This window comes from Stigmatopora argus, chromosome 13, assembly GCF_051989625.1.
Source record: "Stigmatopora argus isolate UIUO_Sarg chromosome 13, RoL_Sarg_1.0, whole genome shotgun sequence".
NCBI lineage: Eukaryota > Metazoa > Chordata > Actinopteri > Syngnathiformes > Syngnathidae > Stigmatopora > Stigmatopora argus.
This window is the reverse complement of record NC_135399.1, coordinates 3,229,737-3,249,520: the sequence shown is the minus strand read 5'-3', so window position 1 is coordinate 3,249,520 and position 19,784 is coordinate 3,229,737. Positions and strand designations below refer to the sequence as shown.

Sequence of the window (19,784 nt, the reverse complement as noted above, 5' to 3'; positions counted from 1 at the left end):
CGGCCCGCCACTGATATATATATATGTGTATATATATATATATATATATATATATATATATATATATATATATATATATATATATATATATATATATATATATATATATATACACACATATATATATACACATATATATATATATATATATATATATATATATATACACACACACATACATATATATTTTTAATTATTGTTTTATATGTGTGTGTGTGTGCCTATGTATATGATGGATATAACATTCTGTGGTATCTGTGCTATCGACAGTATCCCCATAATTCAAATTGAGGGTCTACAAAACATGTATTGGTTGCATGCAGGCATAGCCCCCTCTTTCTGGTGAGTGGGTGTTTTTCATGGTGGGAGGAGGTAGGAAGAGGGTAGAGGCGGGAGAGTAGAGGGATGCAGGGATGCTGCTGAGTGAGTGAGAGCGGATGTTGGCTGCCTCACATCGCCGTCGTTGTTGTGGAGGAGGAGGGCAGAGCCTGACATCGTAGTGGGAGCGGTTTGCTCTCTGTCACACTCCCCTCCGTGGACAGAGGAAGATGAGGAGCCTCTCTTCTCCTCCTTGCCAATCACCTGCCAGTTTAAAGAGGAGAAAATAACATTTCAAAAAGCGTGAGTGAAGACAACAGGAGAAAAGAAACATGACTGGGCTGATGTGCATGCTTGCCTTGTGCGTGACTTATTGCGCCTTCCGTGGAGCATCTGCCGCCAACAACTGTGAGTAATTGACTTCCTTTAAGATAGGAGGGAACAAAGGGTTCACCTGTGAGTTACACCTCCATTCCAAGTCCCCCAAATTAGGTCTTTGATGTGGGATATGGTGCTATTGTGGTGAGAGGATTATCCACAATTCAGACTGATGCAGCAGAAGCAGGAAATCAACTTTCGAGAATCTCAAACACGGATAAGTTATTTTTAATAATGTAGGGTTTTAGTGACGATGATGACAGGGAAACAGGTGGAAGTCAAAATTTGGCCAAAGGAATGCATGCACTTTGCAAAGCGGTTCATGTGTTAAGATGGCCTGGGGGAGTTTGTATGTGTGTATAGGTGTATGTGCGTGTGGTAGGTCATTAAGGCTGTATTTGAGAGTCAATGTGTGCAGGCTCATGTTGAAGATCTGCTGAGTGGCCACAAACACTGCAGAAGGTTACTGCTATTGGTCGGTCTAATGATGCTCCCGCGGCAATGCCACTGTTTCCCGCTTTTATATATCGCGCCTGCATGACTGTGTTCTTTTTTATCCCTCACCTTTTAAACCAAGCTCAATCTTATTTGTGTCATTTTTCTCCCATTTCAGTCATTTACACTCAGATCCAGGTGAAAATAATGAATCGCATCGAGTTAAGTAAACACTTATTTGCCGTTAATAAAAATAGTGCCGAGATGCATCACAGAAAACCTTAGCTTTTCTTTTTCTTAAAAAAAAAAAGATCTCTGTGTGAAGAATTGGCTCATTAAATACACACAGCAAGTACAGGCCCTAAAACGCATCATAAAATAAATCTGCTCCGCCATACAATGCCTGCAAAAACGAATAAACCTTCATTACTTCTGTCAAAAAGGTTATGTTGATAGTGTGTGCATGTGTGTACATGTGGTGCCCAGTAGCCAGTACTCCAAAATGTATACTTATTGCAGTTTTAGCTTACACAATAATAATTCTTGTCATACATTAAAAAAAACTATAAATGTACCTTTTTTCATCTGAGAATTTAAAAAAATACCAATTTTATCTGTTGTCAAATAGGGTCTCTTTGCTTTCTCAAAAACTGTGCAGACAAGTATAGCAGGTAACATGTTGATCTTTGTTTTGATTAAAAGCGTGGAGAAGGTTAAACTAATGCAAAGCATACCAAGTCAGGTCAGGCACTTTGTAAATTGTTTATTGTCACACAAGTCTTATTTGATTTGAAAATGAGGCAGAAGGTTTTAAAAATATTTTTAAGCAGTTGTTACACAGTCCATCTTTTCTTTTTTACTTTTAACATGTAACATGATGGTGCAGCCTTGTAGTTTAACTTAGTGCTATAAATTTGTATTGCCTCCCTTTTAATGAGTTATTCATTGTAACATGACTTTATGACACGGCATTGTAGCCTAACTCACATGGCGTTACATAATACAGTATCTAAATGCAACAATGTAGCACTATATTGTGGTATTAAGAAGAGTTAGCATTTTTATCGAAACAAATAACACCACATACCCAATGAGGAAATAATGTGGGTGTTTTAATTTAAGTTGGAAAACTGAGACCGCAAGTCTGCTCATTTTTATAATCTTATTTAATCAAAGGCTGCATTTTTGCTTCTTGTAATAGCATCTTGGGGATGGTAAAGTGAATTTGTATGACATTGGTCTAATGATTATACATTAGAATCTACAGATTAATCTAATCCAGGGGTGGCAAACATGCGGCTCCCGGCCCAAATGAATGCGGCACTTTGCTTCTTATTTTTGCTTTTTATATTTTGAATACACTGTGGCATTTTACCTCGTACTTGATGTGTTAACTATGGTTAAATTGTATTTGATGTGTTTGTTGAAGGTGTACACTTACCTTTCAATGAACACATTCTTGTTTTGTAAGGGTAAGAAAGTGTGAGTGTGTGTGTGTGTGTGTGTGTGTGTGTGTGTGTGTGTGTGTGTGTGTGTGTGTGTGTATCTGTTTTGACAGATCACTGCGTGGTCTGGCTCTTTGAGTCTCACAGTTAAAAATGTTTGCTCTTTGTTTCTAACTTGTTCGCCACGCCTGTCCTAATCTGTACATTTGTCAATAATTCAAAGGGGAAAATAACTTTGAGTCACTCACTGCAATTGGACTTTTAAGTCCTATTCCCAGACAAAGACAATCTGCAATGACGATGCAATATTAGGGAAGCCAATATAATTGATAAACAATTGTCAAACATGCATTAATGTAATTTGTCATATTTTACCTTATTTTACCGTATTTACTTGCATATAAGCCCCCCGCACGTATAAGATGCACCCTTAAAATGTTCTTAAAATTGTTGAATTTTACAATTTATCGCGTAGAAGCGGCCCCCTGATTCATAATTTTCACCTCCATATTCATGGTTTTAATAGGGAGTAAAAATGTGTTACTTTGAAGGGAAAATGCAAAATACCAAATTATTCAATTTGAAAAAAGAAATAAGTCTATCTTGATGAGAAACTGATGGTTATTATTGGCAGAAATTACAAGAAGTTTAAGATGTTGTGGTGGTTCATATTACTGCAATAGTTGTCACTTTCGAACAAGAAATAAAAAGAAAAAAATCAAAGCAGAATTTTGTTTTATTTCATAAGCACAAATATACAATCATTTCTTTTCAAAAAGGAAGTAACGTAAGCACAACCAGGAAGTGTGTCCGTAGCGGTATAGGGTTCGCCAAGTCTTTGGGTGCAATAATAGCATGAGATACACATTACGCAGGTATCAAGGCTGATATTTTAACGATCGACTGTAAGACCTTCGATCAGCCTTAACAACTATTGGGATGTGCTGACATGGTACACGCTATGAACACATCAAAGCTACTCACGTCTGGCCGGTCAGAGCTTGTTTAACTAGGTAGGATGGCGGCGCCCTAGGTAAGATGGTAACACCCTGAGCGAGAGCAGTGAGAGGCACAAGTGAGTTTTTTTCACATTTTTTTCTTGAATTTCATTCAAAGACATCAAAATACATTTTGTTTAGCATTTTAGCTGTTTATCTTTTCTCTATTTTGAAATAAATGACCGTATCAGCCGCATTGGCGTTTGGTCTTTGTCATCTTGCAGTTTCGTGCATGTCGTCTATTTATGCACTTATAATACTTACCCTCGATTCAGTAATATTTTTTGTCCGACAAATGTGGCTTGTATACGAGTAAATACGGTACATTGCTTGATTTCACACCGAGAGAAATCTCTCAATACAATTGGTCTGTTTCGAGGTTTTTCAGTTTAATCCCATTTGCAAAAAAACAAAATGTTTATTTACTATAAGCCATTGAAAGTTAGGTTATGAGCCAGTTTAAAATCATTTGAAAAAAAATACAATGTCTCATGTTACATAAACAGTATACATTACTATGGAGAACTAAAAGTGATACCTTCAACCTATTCCACAAATGGCCATAGTGTTGCTGGAGTTCATTCCAACCAAAAAAGACCACACATTTTCACCAATTTGGTGTCTTACAAATGTAATCAGGTGATTGCCGTCAGGTGCTGATTGATTTAGCAGAAAAATGGTTAAACTGTCCGTGCTTGATCAGTTGTAACATAAACCAGGACCCAGAGCGGCCCTTGGGGACCATTTTGGAGATCCCTGGTCTAAAAGATGATTTTGTCCTTTGTTCGGTATAACTTTTTTTGTACTGTCTGCTCACTTCTTTACTTCACTTTTCTTCATTTCCTGCAAAATGCTTTAAAAATAAAAGCAAGTCACTTGCATTATGTATTTATAATCAGTTATCTTAAAAATATTTGTGGCAAATCCCAAGTTTTGTACAAATTAATTCAGAGCACCCCGAAAAATATCTCATTGAAAAAATAATTCTCACCATGAGTAACTCTAGTTCCATGGAAAGAATATCTCTTCACACTTAAATTAAAAAAAAATCACACATTTACTTGTTCCACTAACTGATTGGTTCCGGGGAATCTGCTTCCACCAGAAGAGATTTGAACGGTATGATGACTCACACTTGTTTGTTTTTGAAAACAAGCCATTGTTTGCTGCAATTCCCCAGCGTCATTAGTTTCCATACCTAGAAGCATTCTGTTGGAGGGAACAATGGCCCTCCAGATGACACAAGGCATGTCCACAAGATACATTTATAGAAAATATTTTGATAAAAATTGTGCAAAGATATGATGGATTGCCATATTTCCTGAGGTCACCTCCTCTGAGAAAAATCACAATTCACATCATTTCTAATAAACTCTGGGTTTGTCCAAAAAAGCAAAAAAAAAAAACAACACTCCACACACGATATAATCCAATTTAAAATTGTAATCTTGTCATTGGCTGTTTCTTGCATTTTCTCTGGAGCAGAGATTCATGAACTGTGGCGCACATGTACCCAAAGGATGTGTGGGATTAAAAGAGTAAAGGTGGTATGGGAGAATAATTACATCTAATTCTATATTTTGCAACTGGCTGGCCACCGATTCAGGGTATCCCCGATCTGGTGCCTAGCACTCCTCGTGACCCTCATGAAGATAAGCAGTACAGAAAATAAATGAATGAATTCAATATTTCTAGTCACTTTTTTCATTTAGATTTCATCCAGTTACATATAGAAGGAAGGCAGGAAGGCACATTATGGCTAACAAAATATACAGAGGTATCTTGCAAGGTTATGTATCATAGTTGGGTCAGGAAGTTACATTAATACATTACCTCAAAACAATACTTTACAATCATATATATATAACTCTCTCTCTCTCTCTCTCTATATATATATATATATATATATATATATATATATATATATATATATATATATATATACATGGTGCTGCACAGTAATTGGTGGGTTTACACTGTTGGTTTGATGATAAAGAGCGGACTCCCCTTGTCTTATCTTCACAGTTCAATCAATTATTTTCACCACCTGCTTTAATGCTGCAAGGTCATTTTCTAAATAAGTGAATTCTGTTTGAAATTAAGTGCTGTAAACATGAGAGCAACCTGAGAACAAGTGAGTTCAGAATCTCTGAGTTAAAGGCACATACTCTTTCTTTGGATCTGATTTTTTAAGCTTTTGACTTAGTTTAAAATGCAACTTTTCACCACCACTCGAAGTCCAGTGTTTCGTCACTGCTTTCTGGACATGCCTCTACATTATAAAACTCAGTTGGATTTCCATTTGAGCAACAACCAATACCAAAATCCCTTTAACCCATAGCAACTTTCCCCAATTAAGGACAGGCTGTTATTCTTTTCTTACTTGATAGAGAGAATTTTTGCCATTTCTATACAAATGTTCTGAAAACGTTTTTAAAAAGTCTAGAAATTGTTAACTCTGGTTAAAATGGGTTAATTTTCACATTTCCTGCATTACAATGCATTAAAAAAGTTGTTTAGTGCATCCTGATGCAGAAAATGTTAAACTCCCCAAAAATGTATAGATAAAAAATAAGTCTTGAAGCGTGACACAAAAGAAAACATTCAAAACAACAACTTTTGCAGGAGACCCATTACGTGTTCCTGTCATTTTCCGTTGCCTACAATGACGTGTCTTTTCAGCAGCTGATTAAGCCAACGAGGTGGGGCGGAATCAGTACACCTGCAGCTGATTGACATATCTGGTATCCACCACAGCCGACGGATTGTCGGAGTATTGCGTGCCTTGCCCTTGCTTGCCGCCCTGCTTCTCCAAAACCTTGCTGTGATTTTTGACGTTTGGATTTTGTATTTTCGTACTTTGAAAACCTTAGTTTATTCGCCAACTCGGTCGTGCTGTTTTGTTATCTCCTTTGTATACTCAAGTTTTTTTTAGCGTGCTCTTTTTGTTTAATAAATTCTAGTTCTTGTAAATACCGACTCCTTCGTTACTTGTTGTCGCTCCATCTTTAATCGTCTTGCTGATTCATAAAAGAATACTCCAACCAAATGGATCCCACAACTTTGGACAACATTCGTAATGCGATCGCTGGTCATGGTTACACGATTAGCCAACATGAGGAATCATTGCGCGAATTAACAAACGCGAACGGTGCTTTAGCTATTAAAGTTGATAGACTGACGTTCCCTAACCAAACGTTGGGACTGACTAACTCCCCTGCGGCACCAAACCAGCCCACTACAGCTCCTCTGAGCAAACAGTTGATTTTTCGGGAGACGACCTTTACGCCATTACGAGGGAGAACCTGGTAATTGTAGACAGTTGGTCCACCAATGCCCCTTTGTATTTAACCAGCAGCCACTCACCTTTTCGACCGATCGCGCCCGGGTTGCTTATATTATGAGTCTCCTTGACGGTAGGGCATCCACTTGGGACATGGTACCGCCAATGCTTGAGCAGCTATCCGTGACTCGTTCGACACCTGGGTGGCAGGCAAACTTGGACACGTGGGGGTCCGGAGTGGGCGCGGTCCTCTCCCAGAGGTCTACAGTTGACCAGAGGCTGCACCTTTGTGCATTCTACTCCTGCCTCCTCAGACGAGCAGAGGCAAATTATGACATCGGTGACCGGGAGCTGCTATCCATCGTCCAGGCACTACAGAAATGGAGGCACTGGTTGGACAGGGCGAAGGCACCGTTTCAGATCACAGACCACGGGAACTTGGAATACCTTAGAGCCACCAAGTGTCTTAACCCACGCCAGCCCTGTTGGGCTATATTTCTTACACATTCCAATTTCACTATTACCGACTCAAAGAATGCCAAGCCCGATGCCCTGTCGTGGTTACACAAACTGGCAGAGGATGGAGCCTCGTTTCTCCAAAACTGCTCACTTCCGAAGCTACTGTCAGCTCTGGAAACCGCTAACTTGTGAGAAACCCACGTGTTCCGGACTCATGGTCTCCCATCCGACCTGGTGTCAGAAAGGGGCCCCCAGTTTGTCTTAAAAGTCTCGGAGGTGTTCTGCAAGGCACGAGGAGCTACTGCTAACCATTCGTCCGGCTGCCACCCTCAATCCAATGGTCAGACGGAAATGACCAACCAGTATCTCAAAGCGGCCATTCACTGCGTTTGGTTAAAACACCCGGGATCCTTGGCTTCCATCTTCCATGGATCGAGTACACTCACAACACCCTTGTTTGCTCAGCTACGAGAAGGTCGCCCTTCATGTGCGCATATGGATATCTTCCACCTCTGTTCCCAAGCTAGGAGATTGAGGTGGCAGTTTCATACGTGCAGAGCCACTTTCAATGGGCCCACAAGGTCTAGAGGGACACTAGGGGGCACCGGTCCCCACACCAATGCGTAATCACATGATTGCTGATCGTCATTGGAGATCTATCGAACTGGCCAGATGGTCTGGCTGTCTATACAGGATCTGCGTCTCCCTGGGTCATCTGGAAAGCTGGGTCCAGAGATCGTGGGCCCATCCAAGGAAGACACTATTATGAACCCAGTTGCCGTCAGGCTTAAACTCTCTAGCTCCATGAAGGTGCATGCCATGTTCCACGTCTCCCTGCTCAAGCCAGTGTCTTCTTGCCCTCCAAAGCCTCCACCAGTGCCTCCTCCTGCCCCTCGTCTGGTCGATGGTGACCCTGTGTACACTGTGCGGACCATTCTTGTACGCGGGGTATTGTCAACATGAGTAAACCTCAACCATGAGAGACAGAATTTGGAGAAAAAAAATAGAAAATCTAATTTTATATTTTTTTTAAATATTTGTTAATCATGGTGGAAAATCAATCAATCAATGGTGTACCCATCACGGCAGAGTGCCAGCGAGTCTGAAACTATCACTTGGTTGGGCCTTTGCCTGGGAAAGCGCACTTTGTGGAGAAGCACTACCAATTTTGTCATACGCAGCTGGGTATAATGACAATTAGGCTTTTGTCTAGTCAATGATGATGACAAGCCTGTCTGATTTTATTTTTTATTTGTAAATAAGTATTTGGTCAATACCAAAAGTTCATCTGAATACTTTGTTTTGTACCCTTTGTTGGCAATAACAGAGGCCAAACATTTTCTGTAACTCTTCACAAGCTCTTCAGACACTCTTGCTGGTATTTTGGCCCATTCCTCCATGCAGATCTCCTCTAGAGCGGTAATGTATTGGGGCTGTCGTTGGGCAACATGGACTTTCAACTCCCTCCACAGATTTTCTATGGGGTTGAGATCTAGAGACTGGATAGGTCACTCCAGGACCTTGAAATGCCTCTTAGAAAGCCACTCCTTTGTTTCCCTGGCTGTGTGTTTGGGATCATTCTCATGCTGAAAGACACAGCCACGTCTCATATTCAATGTCCTTGCTGATGAAAGGAGATTTTAATTCAAAATCTCTCGATACATGGCCCCATTCATTCTTTCCTTTACACAGATCAGTCGTCCTGGTCCCTTTGCAGAAAAACAGCCCCAAAGCATAATGTTTCCACCCCCATACTTCACAGTGAGTATGGTGTTCTTCGGATCCAATTCAGTATTCTTTCTCCTCCAAACACGAGAACCTGTGTTTCTACCAAAAACTTCTATTCTGGTTTCATCTGACCAAAACACATTCTCCCAGTCCTCTTCTGGATCATCCAAAGGCTCTCTAGCAAACCGTAGACGGGCCTGGATGTGTACTGGCTTCAGCAGGGGGACACGTCTGGCAGTGCAGGATTTGAGTCCCTGGCGGCGCATTGTGTAACTGATAGTAGCCTTTGTTACTGTGGTCCCAGCTCTCTGTAGGCCATTCACTAGGTCCGCCCGTGTGGTTCTGGGATTTTTGCTCACCGTTCTTGTTATCATTTTGACGCCAACGGGTGAGATTTTGCATGGAGCCCCAGATCGAGGGTGATAATCAGTCGTCTTGTATGTCTTCCATTTTCTAATAATTGCTCCCACAGTTGATTTCTTTACACCAAGCATTTTACCTATAGCAGATTCAGTCTTCCCAGGCTGGTGCAGGTCTACAATGCTCTCTCTGGTGTCCTTTGGCTCTTTGGTCTTGGCCGTGGTGGAGTTTGGAGTATGAGAGACTGAGGTTGTGGACAGGTGTCGATAATGAGTTAAAACAGATGCTATTAATACAGGTAACCAGTGGAGACCTTGTTAGAGCTCTTTAGAAGAAGTTAGACCTCCTTGACAGCCAGAAATCTTGCTTGTTTGTAGATGACCAAATATTTATTTTCCCCTCTAATTTGGAAATAAATTCTTTAAAAATCAAACAATGTGAGTTTCTGTTTTTTCCCCCATTCTGTCTCTCATGGTTGAGGTTTACCCATGTTGACAATTACAGGCCTTTCTAATCTTTTCAAGTAGGAGAACTTGCACAATTAGTGGTTGACTAAATATTTATTTGCCCCACTGTATGTAAACATGTAAGATTGTAGCCGAGGGCTAATTTCCATCTTTAGTGTCTTATGCAAGTTGAAGATAAACAATGACACATACACACACATATACACATACATATACACATTAACATACACATACAAGTAGCACAGTTTTAGACAGCATTGTGATAAAAATTTTGTTTGTCTAACAGCTAAGCTTTATGATGATTGGCAAAGAGGTTCTGAGATAGGAGTTCACATGTGCTAACTGGTATTGAGTTCCAGGTATGTGAGGCACCGACAGGGAAGGTGCTTTGGCTGAATACACTCTTTTTTTAAGGAAACTATAGAGTCGCCTCTAGAGGCCCTATTGATGTATTGGATTTTTTTTTTACAAAATCTTCCAGTGAAGGAAGAGCGATCTGATGGAAGATTTTGTAAACTAAGGTGGCATCTGAATATTTAACAGTATTGTCCCAGTCCAGGAATTTGTGTTTTTTTAATATCTGACAGTGGTGTTGCATTTTTGGTTTTCTATCCAATACTTTCAGAGCTTGCTTATAAATGGTTTCAATTGATTTTAGTGTTCTCTTTCAGGCCGCTGACCGAGCTCGTTTTTACAATGAGCCATGAGGCGGAAGATGTTCTTCTTCTTAATATTATTACTATTATGCGGCTGCACCATGGTCCTAAGCGGTATTGAAGATAACTTAATGAATAAAATAGTGTAACGATTTGCTCCAGACACAGAGAAACATTCAGAAACAGACTGTCTTTGCCTTCGGGATTGTATTCCCACTCTAATGGTTCAAACAAATGGAACAATTTATTAATTTGAATTAGACCTTACAGGACCATATAGGGCTACATGGATGCTGCCATTGTCATTCATACTTGTCAATCATACTTTGCAATTTCGCAATGTAGGGGGTAAATTTTGCAGTGCATGTCAAAAGACAGCCACTCCAAATAGTCTCATTTTAAGGAGGCAATATACTAGTGTAACCGCCTCGTGGTGTAGAGGTTCACTCGCCTGACGTTGGTGTAGGCAAGTGTGGGCTTAATTCCCGCTGTTGGCGGGATGACTGTGAGTGCGGATGGTTGTTTGTCTCTCTGTGTGCCTTACGGCTGACTGGCGACCTGGGTGTCAGGGGTGTAGTCTGCCTTTCACCCAAAGTCAGCTGAGTTAGGCTCCAGCAACCCCCACAACCCTATCGAGGATGCGCGGTATGGAAGATAAATTAATATAGTGTTCTTTAATTTTTAAGAACAAGTATTTTTTTGCGGGTTAGGAATGAATATGTATATGAAGAGTTAATTTGCAAAAGCTGAAGAAGGCCATTTTTGAAAGTTAAATATTTTCATGACATACAAAGTTGAGGGTTCGATCCAAGGTGGATCCTCACTACGTGGAGTTTGCATGTTCTTCCCGGGCTTGTCTGGGTTTTCTCTGGATACTCCGGTTTTCCTCCCCATCCCAAAACATGCATATAGGCTGGTTGAGCACTCTAAATTGCCTCTAAATTGATTGTTAGCATGAATGGTAGTCCGTCTTCTTGTGCCCTGCGTTTGGCTGGTCACCAATTCAGGGTGTCCTCTGCCTGGTGCCCGAAGTCAGCTGGTATAGTCTCCAGCACCCCTTGCTACCCTTGTGAGGATAAGCAATTCAGAAAATGAATGAAGAAATGAAAGTATTTTTTTTCACATAAAGATGTTCAAAATGTTTTGTCTCTTGTCATGGAAAATTGACTTCTCTTAAAATACTATCTAAGGCAGGGGTCCCCAAACTTTTTCCTGTGAGGGCCACATAACCTTTCCCTTCTCTGATGGTGTCAGTTTGTAACAGAAAAAGTGTGACGATCGTAGGGGAGCTTAAAAAAAATATTGTTTTCCAGAAAGCCACACATAACCAAATAACCCTTTCCAGGTTCTTTACAGAAAAAAAGTCAGGAAACAAATAATAACACTATTAATGAAATAAATAATAACTAAATAACCCTCTCTGAGTTCTTCACAGAAAAAACAGGAAATAAATAACACTATTTATGAAATAAATAATAACTAAATAACTCTCTCTGGGTTCTTCATAGAAAAAAAGCCATGGAACATTAACTTTCTGTTGTGCCATGCACAATCTTAACAGATAAAAGTTCAGCTCAGTTGTCAGAGCAGAATCTCTCTCACGTCAACACTTTGCAGCACAGTGCTTCCTGGTGAATTAGGCAGTGGACTCGTAGCGGGGCGGTGAGACCCCTTTTTTCCAACTCCCGGTTCATGCGTCCCATTAGACCGCGAGTTTCGCCCACCATGCTAGGAGCCCCATCAGTCGTGATGCTAGCTAGCTTTGACCAGTCCAGGTCCAACTTCTCCATGGTTTGGCACACTTTGTCAAAAATATCCACTCCCGTTGTAGTCCCTTTGAGACTTTGGAGGGCTGCCAGATCCTCGCATATCTCCAAGTTTGCGCTAACTCCACGAATAAAAATGAGCAGTTGCGCTGTGTCTTGCACGTCCGTGCTTTCATCCAGTGCTAATGAAAAAAGTCAAATTCTTTCGTCTTCTGCTGCAGCTGGGCATATACATTACTCCCGATTTCTTCAACGTGTCTGGTGATTGTATTCGCCGACAGACTTACAGCATTAAATGCATCTTTCTTCTCGGGACACACCTCCTCCGCGACAGCATCCATACATTTCTTAACAAACTCTCCGTCAGTGAAAGGCTTACCGCTGCTTGCTATCAGTTTAGCAACTCGAAAGCTGGCCCGAACGGATGCCTGGTTCAGCTGAGCTTGGCATACAAATGTATTCTGCTGAGATAGTAGTTCACTTTTTCGCTTTGAGTTTGTCTGCTCGTATTTGGCCTTGCAAGCTATCGTACTTGTCTTTGTGACGGGATTCATAGTGTCGGCGAAGACTGTATTCTTTGAATACCGCCACCGTCTCTTGACAGATGAGACAAACAGCCTTTTCTTTGCATTGAACAAAAAATAATCGTTTGTCCACTCCAGGTTAAATACCCTGCATTCTGAATCAATTTTTCTCTTACCTAACTTTTTCACCATTATTTCGTTCTCTCTTTGACAGGGCGGGGCCTAGGATTTTTTTTGGGGGAAAAAAAAAATTCTGGAATTTATTTTTCCAAATAGGAAATAAATTTTATGTTCGCTGTAAAGATCTAGTTACAATTACTGAGATTATTTCTGTGATTGGCTGACCACCAGTTCAGGGTGTCCCCCGCCTGGTGCCTGAAGTCAGCTGGGACAGGCTCCAGTACCCCCATAACCCTTATTAGAATAAGCGGTGCAGAAAATGAGTGAATAAAATTATTTCTCTAAAGGGAAAACCTTGGGGAGAGGTATGGGATGGTCAAAATTTTGCTGAAGGACTAAAATCAAACAAGAAAAAGAACAACAACAAAATCTAGGTGTCCATGGCCTTCTTTGTCCTTTCTTCCTACTGCTAAATCTCAAAAGCACGGCCGTCTATGAATACTCCCAATGTGGCATCACATGTTATGTGATATGATATGTTGCTACATTGTTGATGTGTGGACAGCAACATGACTCCAGCTAAGGAGACAAATTTGGCATGGAACTAGCCACTACTCGCTCATTTATGACAGCCGGCTAGTTATCAAATGCGAGTCGTGATGGCGTCTGACATGACTCTGTTGTGATGAATCACCAAAACCCTCAAAAGATCTTCCCTCAGACTTACTGGGTGCAAAACAACACAAAAATGAACGTTGAGGGGTTGAAGTGGAAGGTTGAAAATGTGTCACGTCCTCTTTGTGCTATTTCTCCAATTTTGAGTGCTTACACAATAATGCTGGAAAAGAAAGCACTGCATACATCAGTGTCTGACAGAGCAGCAGATCATTAACACCCTTTTGGACTGACCTTTACTGTAATTGACGAGGAGCCGGAGAGTTATTAGACTATGTAGTCAATCAATAATTTCTCCGTTACTGTCTACTGAAGTGGAAATTGATTTCAGTTAGTTGGGCGGAGACATTGTCAAGACATGGTGTCTTAAGTTAACACATTAAGCAAACACTGTTTTAACAGGAAATGAAAATGGAATTGGATTATTTTACGTACATTCGTTAAAGTAGATCTTCTAATTGTTTATAGTGATTAAAATTTCTTGCTCTTTTTGAGCAACTTAATAGCAATCATTCAGTTTTATTTTTTTAATTTAATTAAATATTTTAGGCCCAGTGCCTGAGTGGTGAGGTTAGAGTTGCCCCCCACCTGGTGTCCACAGTTTTCTGGGATAGGCTCCACCACCTCCATTGCCCTTGTGAGGATAAGCGGCTCAGAAAAGGAATGAATATATTCTTTAATTAATAAAAAGGCGAAAATTATTTCTCCCACGCCAGTTAGTCGGGAGACATAGTCCCCCCACCGTGTACTGGACCCTACACCACGGTCTTCTTAAATAAACCTTATTATCTTTTGCATCACAGTAAAAACTTTACATTATGGCAATTGTAAATAAAGGCAACAATGTAATCGACAAATTGTTTGGCAATATCACAACTCTCAAGGATTGATCATCTGACCTTACTTGTACAAATCAAGATAATGAAGCCACACTCATCTAGATTACAGAAAATAAGGATACCATCCTTGTGATCAGTGGGCCCCCCAACCACAGCATCAATGATATCAAAAAGCACAGCAACACTATTGCATTACATGGCAGCCCCCAGACCATCGCGTGATATCGATAAAGGTCTACTTGATACTTTAGGTGAACTATTAGTCTTTGCCATCAGGTGACTTCTGCTCGAGTGAGCCAACTGAGGTATCATCTGCACCTTATCATCTTTTGCGTCACAGTAAAAACGGTATGACAATAGACATAATTAAATAGATTAATACAAGTCATACACATTTCAGAGAATGCCTGAGTATATTATTGATTACGAACCTCAAAAGGTTAAATGTGACCTTTAAAGGCCATTTACGTCAGATCTATTGCCATCCATAATACAAAGTTGATTTAATGCATTCTAGATCTGTGACCCGTCTAGGGTGTAGTCTGCCTTTCGCCTGAAGACAGTTGGGTTAGGCTCCAGCAACCCCCCCAACCCTTTCGAAAATGGGCAGTATGGAAGATGAGTGAATGAATGAATGAATTCTCGATCTAATTTTCACTTTGTGGACCCCAAATTTAGTAACTACACCAAAGTCATTGTTGAAATATCATGTAATAACTGGAAGTTTCATACATGGTTAGACTTTTTGATTCCAAATTATTATTCTCTACATCAATTAGAATGTTATTTTCAGTTGAAAGGAAACTTTCAGGTCAAGAATATGGCTATAGCGTTAGGATCCCAGAAATGTATAACATGTAAACACACGAGTGTTATTTTTCATAATTCCATTAATTTTTGATGAGTGTTATTTCTTGGAAGTATAATTGGTATAACAATCAGCCCACACGAGGAGGATGAGACAACTGGAAGCAACATCAACTGTTAAAAAATGGAAAGATGGATATTTGCGTCTAGATTTATTCTTATTCATGTTTAATGATAAAAAGCTAGCTGGATGCATTTAAATTATTTTCTTTCTTTTAAAAAAACATATCTTTACACTTCAATGTACATGAGGATAAAGCGGTTCATAAAATAAGATATCTAAGAATAAGATTCATTAAATTGCAGCATCTTTGGCTTTACATTTTTGCCAATGCACATTTCTTCATTTATTATGCAACACTTTATACAGAATATACAGAATACGCAACAGTGTATGTATATATATATATATATATATATATATATATATATATATATATATATATATATACTGTACATACATTGCTATACACACGTACTTATACATAGACAAAAAGTTTTGTTGTTGAAGTTTGGTGTTTGTCTTAAATTCCAATATATTCATTAAAATTCTATACTGTATGTATAGGTGATCAGTCCACATATTTTACCAAAAGGTGAACCCAATGGAATGACCTGTGCATCTTTTCCCAATTAATAGCCTCATTAAAATGAAAAGAAAAGATGTCTCGATCAGCAACTAATCTTCAGCCTGTCATCCCCCAGCAGACCTTCTCTCCTGCTTCCTTTTGTCAAATATATCACAAAGCACATCCGGCAATCCTTTTGGCAGTCACACACAGTCACTTATAAGCTTTTTAGTACTTCAGTCAAACATCCTGCAGGCTTCCCAGAATGCTCAGTCCTGTCAAATGTGGGATCGGCTTAGGGAAAAATGAATTGAGACAGTTGAAAAGGCGGCATTTCTCAAATAAGTTATATTGAAGCGGGAGTGATTCCTTTAATTCTGCCGCTAATTGTCAGCCATTCCTCAGCTGGCTCACTGGAGCAGAAGTCACCTGATGGCAAAGACTGATAGTTCACGTCGTAAAGTATCAAGTAGACATTTATCGATATCACGCGATGGTCTGGGGGCTGCCATCTAATGCAATAGTGTTGCTGTGCTTTTTGATATTATTGATGCTGTGGTTGGGGGGCCCACTGATCACAAGGGTGGTATCCTTATTTTCTGTAATTTAGATGAGTGTGGCTTCATTATCTTGATTTGTACAAGTAAGGTCAGATTATCAATCCTTAAGAGTTGTGATATTGCCAAAGAGTTTGTCGATTACATTGTTGCCTTTATTTACAATTGCCATAATGTACAGTTTTTACTGTAATGATCCCATATACTTTGCTTTGCTTTGTACTTTGTGCTTTTGCTTTGTTGTTCTGTGGCCTTTGCGACTGTATTGTCTAACTTGTAACTATGTATAACTATGCCTTTCCTGTATCTGCATTCTCACCCTCTTGCTACTGTCACAATGAAATTTCCCGAATACGGGATGAATAACGTTATCCAATCCAATCCAATAATGTACAGTTTCTTCTTTAATTAACAAGTCAGTGCATGGTCAAATTGGAGTTGTGAGTGAGTAACATGAAGGAAAAATGATGCAAGAGTCAGACACAAATGAATATGATTGGTTAATACACTCACAACCAAAGTTACACCAAGCTTTACGTCAATCTTTATATAGATGTATTAAACTTGCAGTTATTACATGAGATTTCAACAACAATGACTTTTGTGTGGTTATTAAATTTGGGGTGCACAAAGTGAAAATTAGATCGAGAATGCATTCATTCATTCACTCATCTTCCATACCGCGCATTCTCGAAAGGGTTGCGGGGGTTGCTGGAGCCCAACCCAACTGTATTCGGGCGAAAGGCAGACAACACCCTAGACGGGTCGCAGATCTAGAATGCATTAAATCAACTTTGTATTATGGATGGCAATAGATCTGTCGTGAATGCCCTTTTAAAGGTCGCATTTAACCTTTTGAGGTTCGTAATCAATAATATTTGACTTGTATTAATCTTGTTCATATTTAATTATGTCTATTGTCATACTGTTTTTACTGTGATGCAAAAGATAATAAGGTGCAGATGTTCACAACATTGTCCTTATTTCATCACAGGAACATGCTCTGTAAAATCAAATATATTCATAATATAATGAATATACATGATAATATATTCAACCTAGTCCATTTATTTATATAAGAAGACCGTGGTGTAGGGTCCAGTACATGGTGGGGGGACTATGTCTCCCGACTACCTGACGCGGGACAAATAGTTTTCACCTTTTTATTAATTAAAACATTCATTTATTCATTATTGACAATACTGCAGATAAACTGACGCTGTGTTGTGTGAGTTGGGTTAGATTATGTTAAGGACCGTGGAGTGAGTCCAAGCTGTGGATTGTTTTGGGATTTAGTGGATGGGTGTTGTGATTTTTTTAAGGTGCCTTGATGTTGGTTCAGTGGGTTAATCGTCCGATTTGAGTCTGACATAGACGGACGTCGACACAGGTTTTAGAAAATATGTTCTGTGGAGGTGCATATGTGGGTGTCAGAAAGTAGAAAGCAGTCTTTAAATAAAAGAAGAAAAAGCATTTTTAAGATTACAGTAATTCCTTGAGACACAAGATTATTGCGTTCCAGGACCGACTTCGTTTGTCAATTTACTTGTATCTCAAATCAAATGCTCCCATTTAAAATTACTAACAACTAATTAATCCGTTCCCACCCTCTGAAAAAAACACTTAAATATAGGATATTACAATGGAAAAAAAGGTTTTTAATTGTTCTAATTCACCACCTATACTCCCAAAGTAACAAATACTTCTCTAGCAGTGGTGGTCGGTGCATTTTCTCATAGCGCCTTCAACGTATCAATCTAACCCTCAAAAACTATTTTATGGCTATAAAACCTCTACTGCAGCTAGAGCTGCGACACATAAAAAATAATCAATAAATCAATGCACAAAAATTGGTTAAATCCACTTCCTAGCAGCATTTATTGATTGAATACAAATACTGGAGCTTTTGAGACATTACAACCAGGCCAGGGGGGTGATTTCCTCGGGAAAAGACAGCGATGGACGTCAATGGCGAAACGGCAAAAATTAAACTGGGGTAAAATCCACATCCTAGCAGCATTTAGTGATTAAATACAAACAGTGGAGCTTAAATACAAACACTGGAGCTTTTCAGATATCAGAACCGGGCCCACAATTGAAATATTATTTAGGAATATAGCCATATTATACTCACCAAAAAATATTTTTAACTGTACACAATATCCATCCTCCTTTCTTTCTTCCTTCTTTTCTATCGCCATCGAAGCTAATGATGAAAGTCGAGCCTGTCCTGTCATATTTCCGGCATAGTCCGTCTTGAAAATGGCTTTAAATCAACACAACAATATATTTGCTTGTGCAGCTAAGTTAGCGCACTGAAAGTGGCGCACACACCATTTTCCCGGCTGTAACAGGCTTGCTAGCTTCGGAGTTGACCGCCCTTTCTTAATAATGTCCATTTTTGGGGGGGAAAAGTCCATCTGGAAAATAGTTTTGTGAGCAAATCTGCAACAGAATCCATTTGTTTTTGCCTCTGTCGGCCATTGTGGGTGGAGTTTGTGATCTCTGGCTGCCTCACTATGGCTTTGGCCCGCCTACTAGCCAATCATAGTTGGTGAAAGCAATGACGTATCCCAGCAAGCAAAATTCCAATGCGAATGAAAAAGCATTGTGGGGTTGCCAACTCGAAATCTGATTGGTTAAAAGCAACAGTCTAGTTTAATGCAGCAGAGCCCGCAGAACTGATTGTGAAGGCTTTGAGGCAGATCTGATCTGGCAACAAATAATGGCTGAAATGTGATTGGTTAAATGCTTCAATATGAAAACACACATCTGGAATGAAAGGAAGCTAACAGACCATTTGGAATAATAAGTATTGATGGACAAAATATAATATGATTCAGATATTTCTTAGGCCGGCAGAGAAGGCCTTGAAGGCCCTGACGGCCCGCCACTGCTCTCTAGTGGTTATGATCTGCAATAAAATGTAACATTATTGAGTACAGTACCATGCGGAGTTCTTATCTTCGAGACAGACGGTGGCGGCTAACGGCGGAGAAGAGAGACTTGACACAATCGGTTCACTACACTTTTGTGACACTAACAAAACATAACATAAGCTTTTAACTCAAATGAAATTTGCTTACGGTACACACACTTAAAATGAATGTAACCTTGTTGTGCTATAAACGCAGAGGCGGTCCGTGCATTATCTCGTGGCGCCTTCAACGAATCAATCCAACCCTCAAAAACTATTTTATGGCTATAAAACCTCTACTGCAGCTACAGCTGCGACACATAAAAAATAATCAATAAATCAATGCTCAAAAATGGGGTAAAAATGGGGTAACTTATTCAGCCTGTTCCTGTCCCTCTTCGTGCTCCCGTATCCCCAACAGAC

At 39.7% G+C, this 19,784-nt stretch overlaps 1 protein-coding gene across 1 annotated transcript in view; it reads left to right on the top strand.

Moving 5' to 3' along the window:
* Nucleotides 1–425: 425 nt before the first annotated feature.
* LOC144087060 (contactin-associated protein-like 5) overlaps nucleotides 426–19,784 on the top strand; it is a 224,095-nt gene continuing 204,736 nt past the window's right edge. Inside the window, exon 1 of the mRNA XM_077617334.1 lies at nucleotides 426–726. Within this exon, the coding sequence (XP_077473460.1) occupies nucleotides 651–726 (76 nt within the window). The 5' untranslated portion in view covers nucleotides 426–650. The remainder of the gene's footprint in view (nucleotides 727–19,784) is intronic.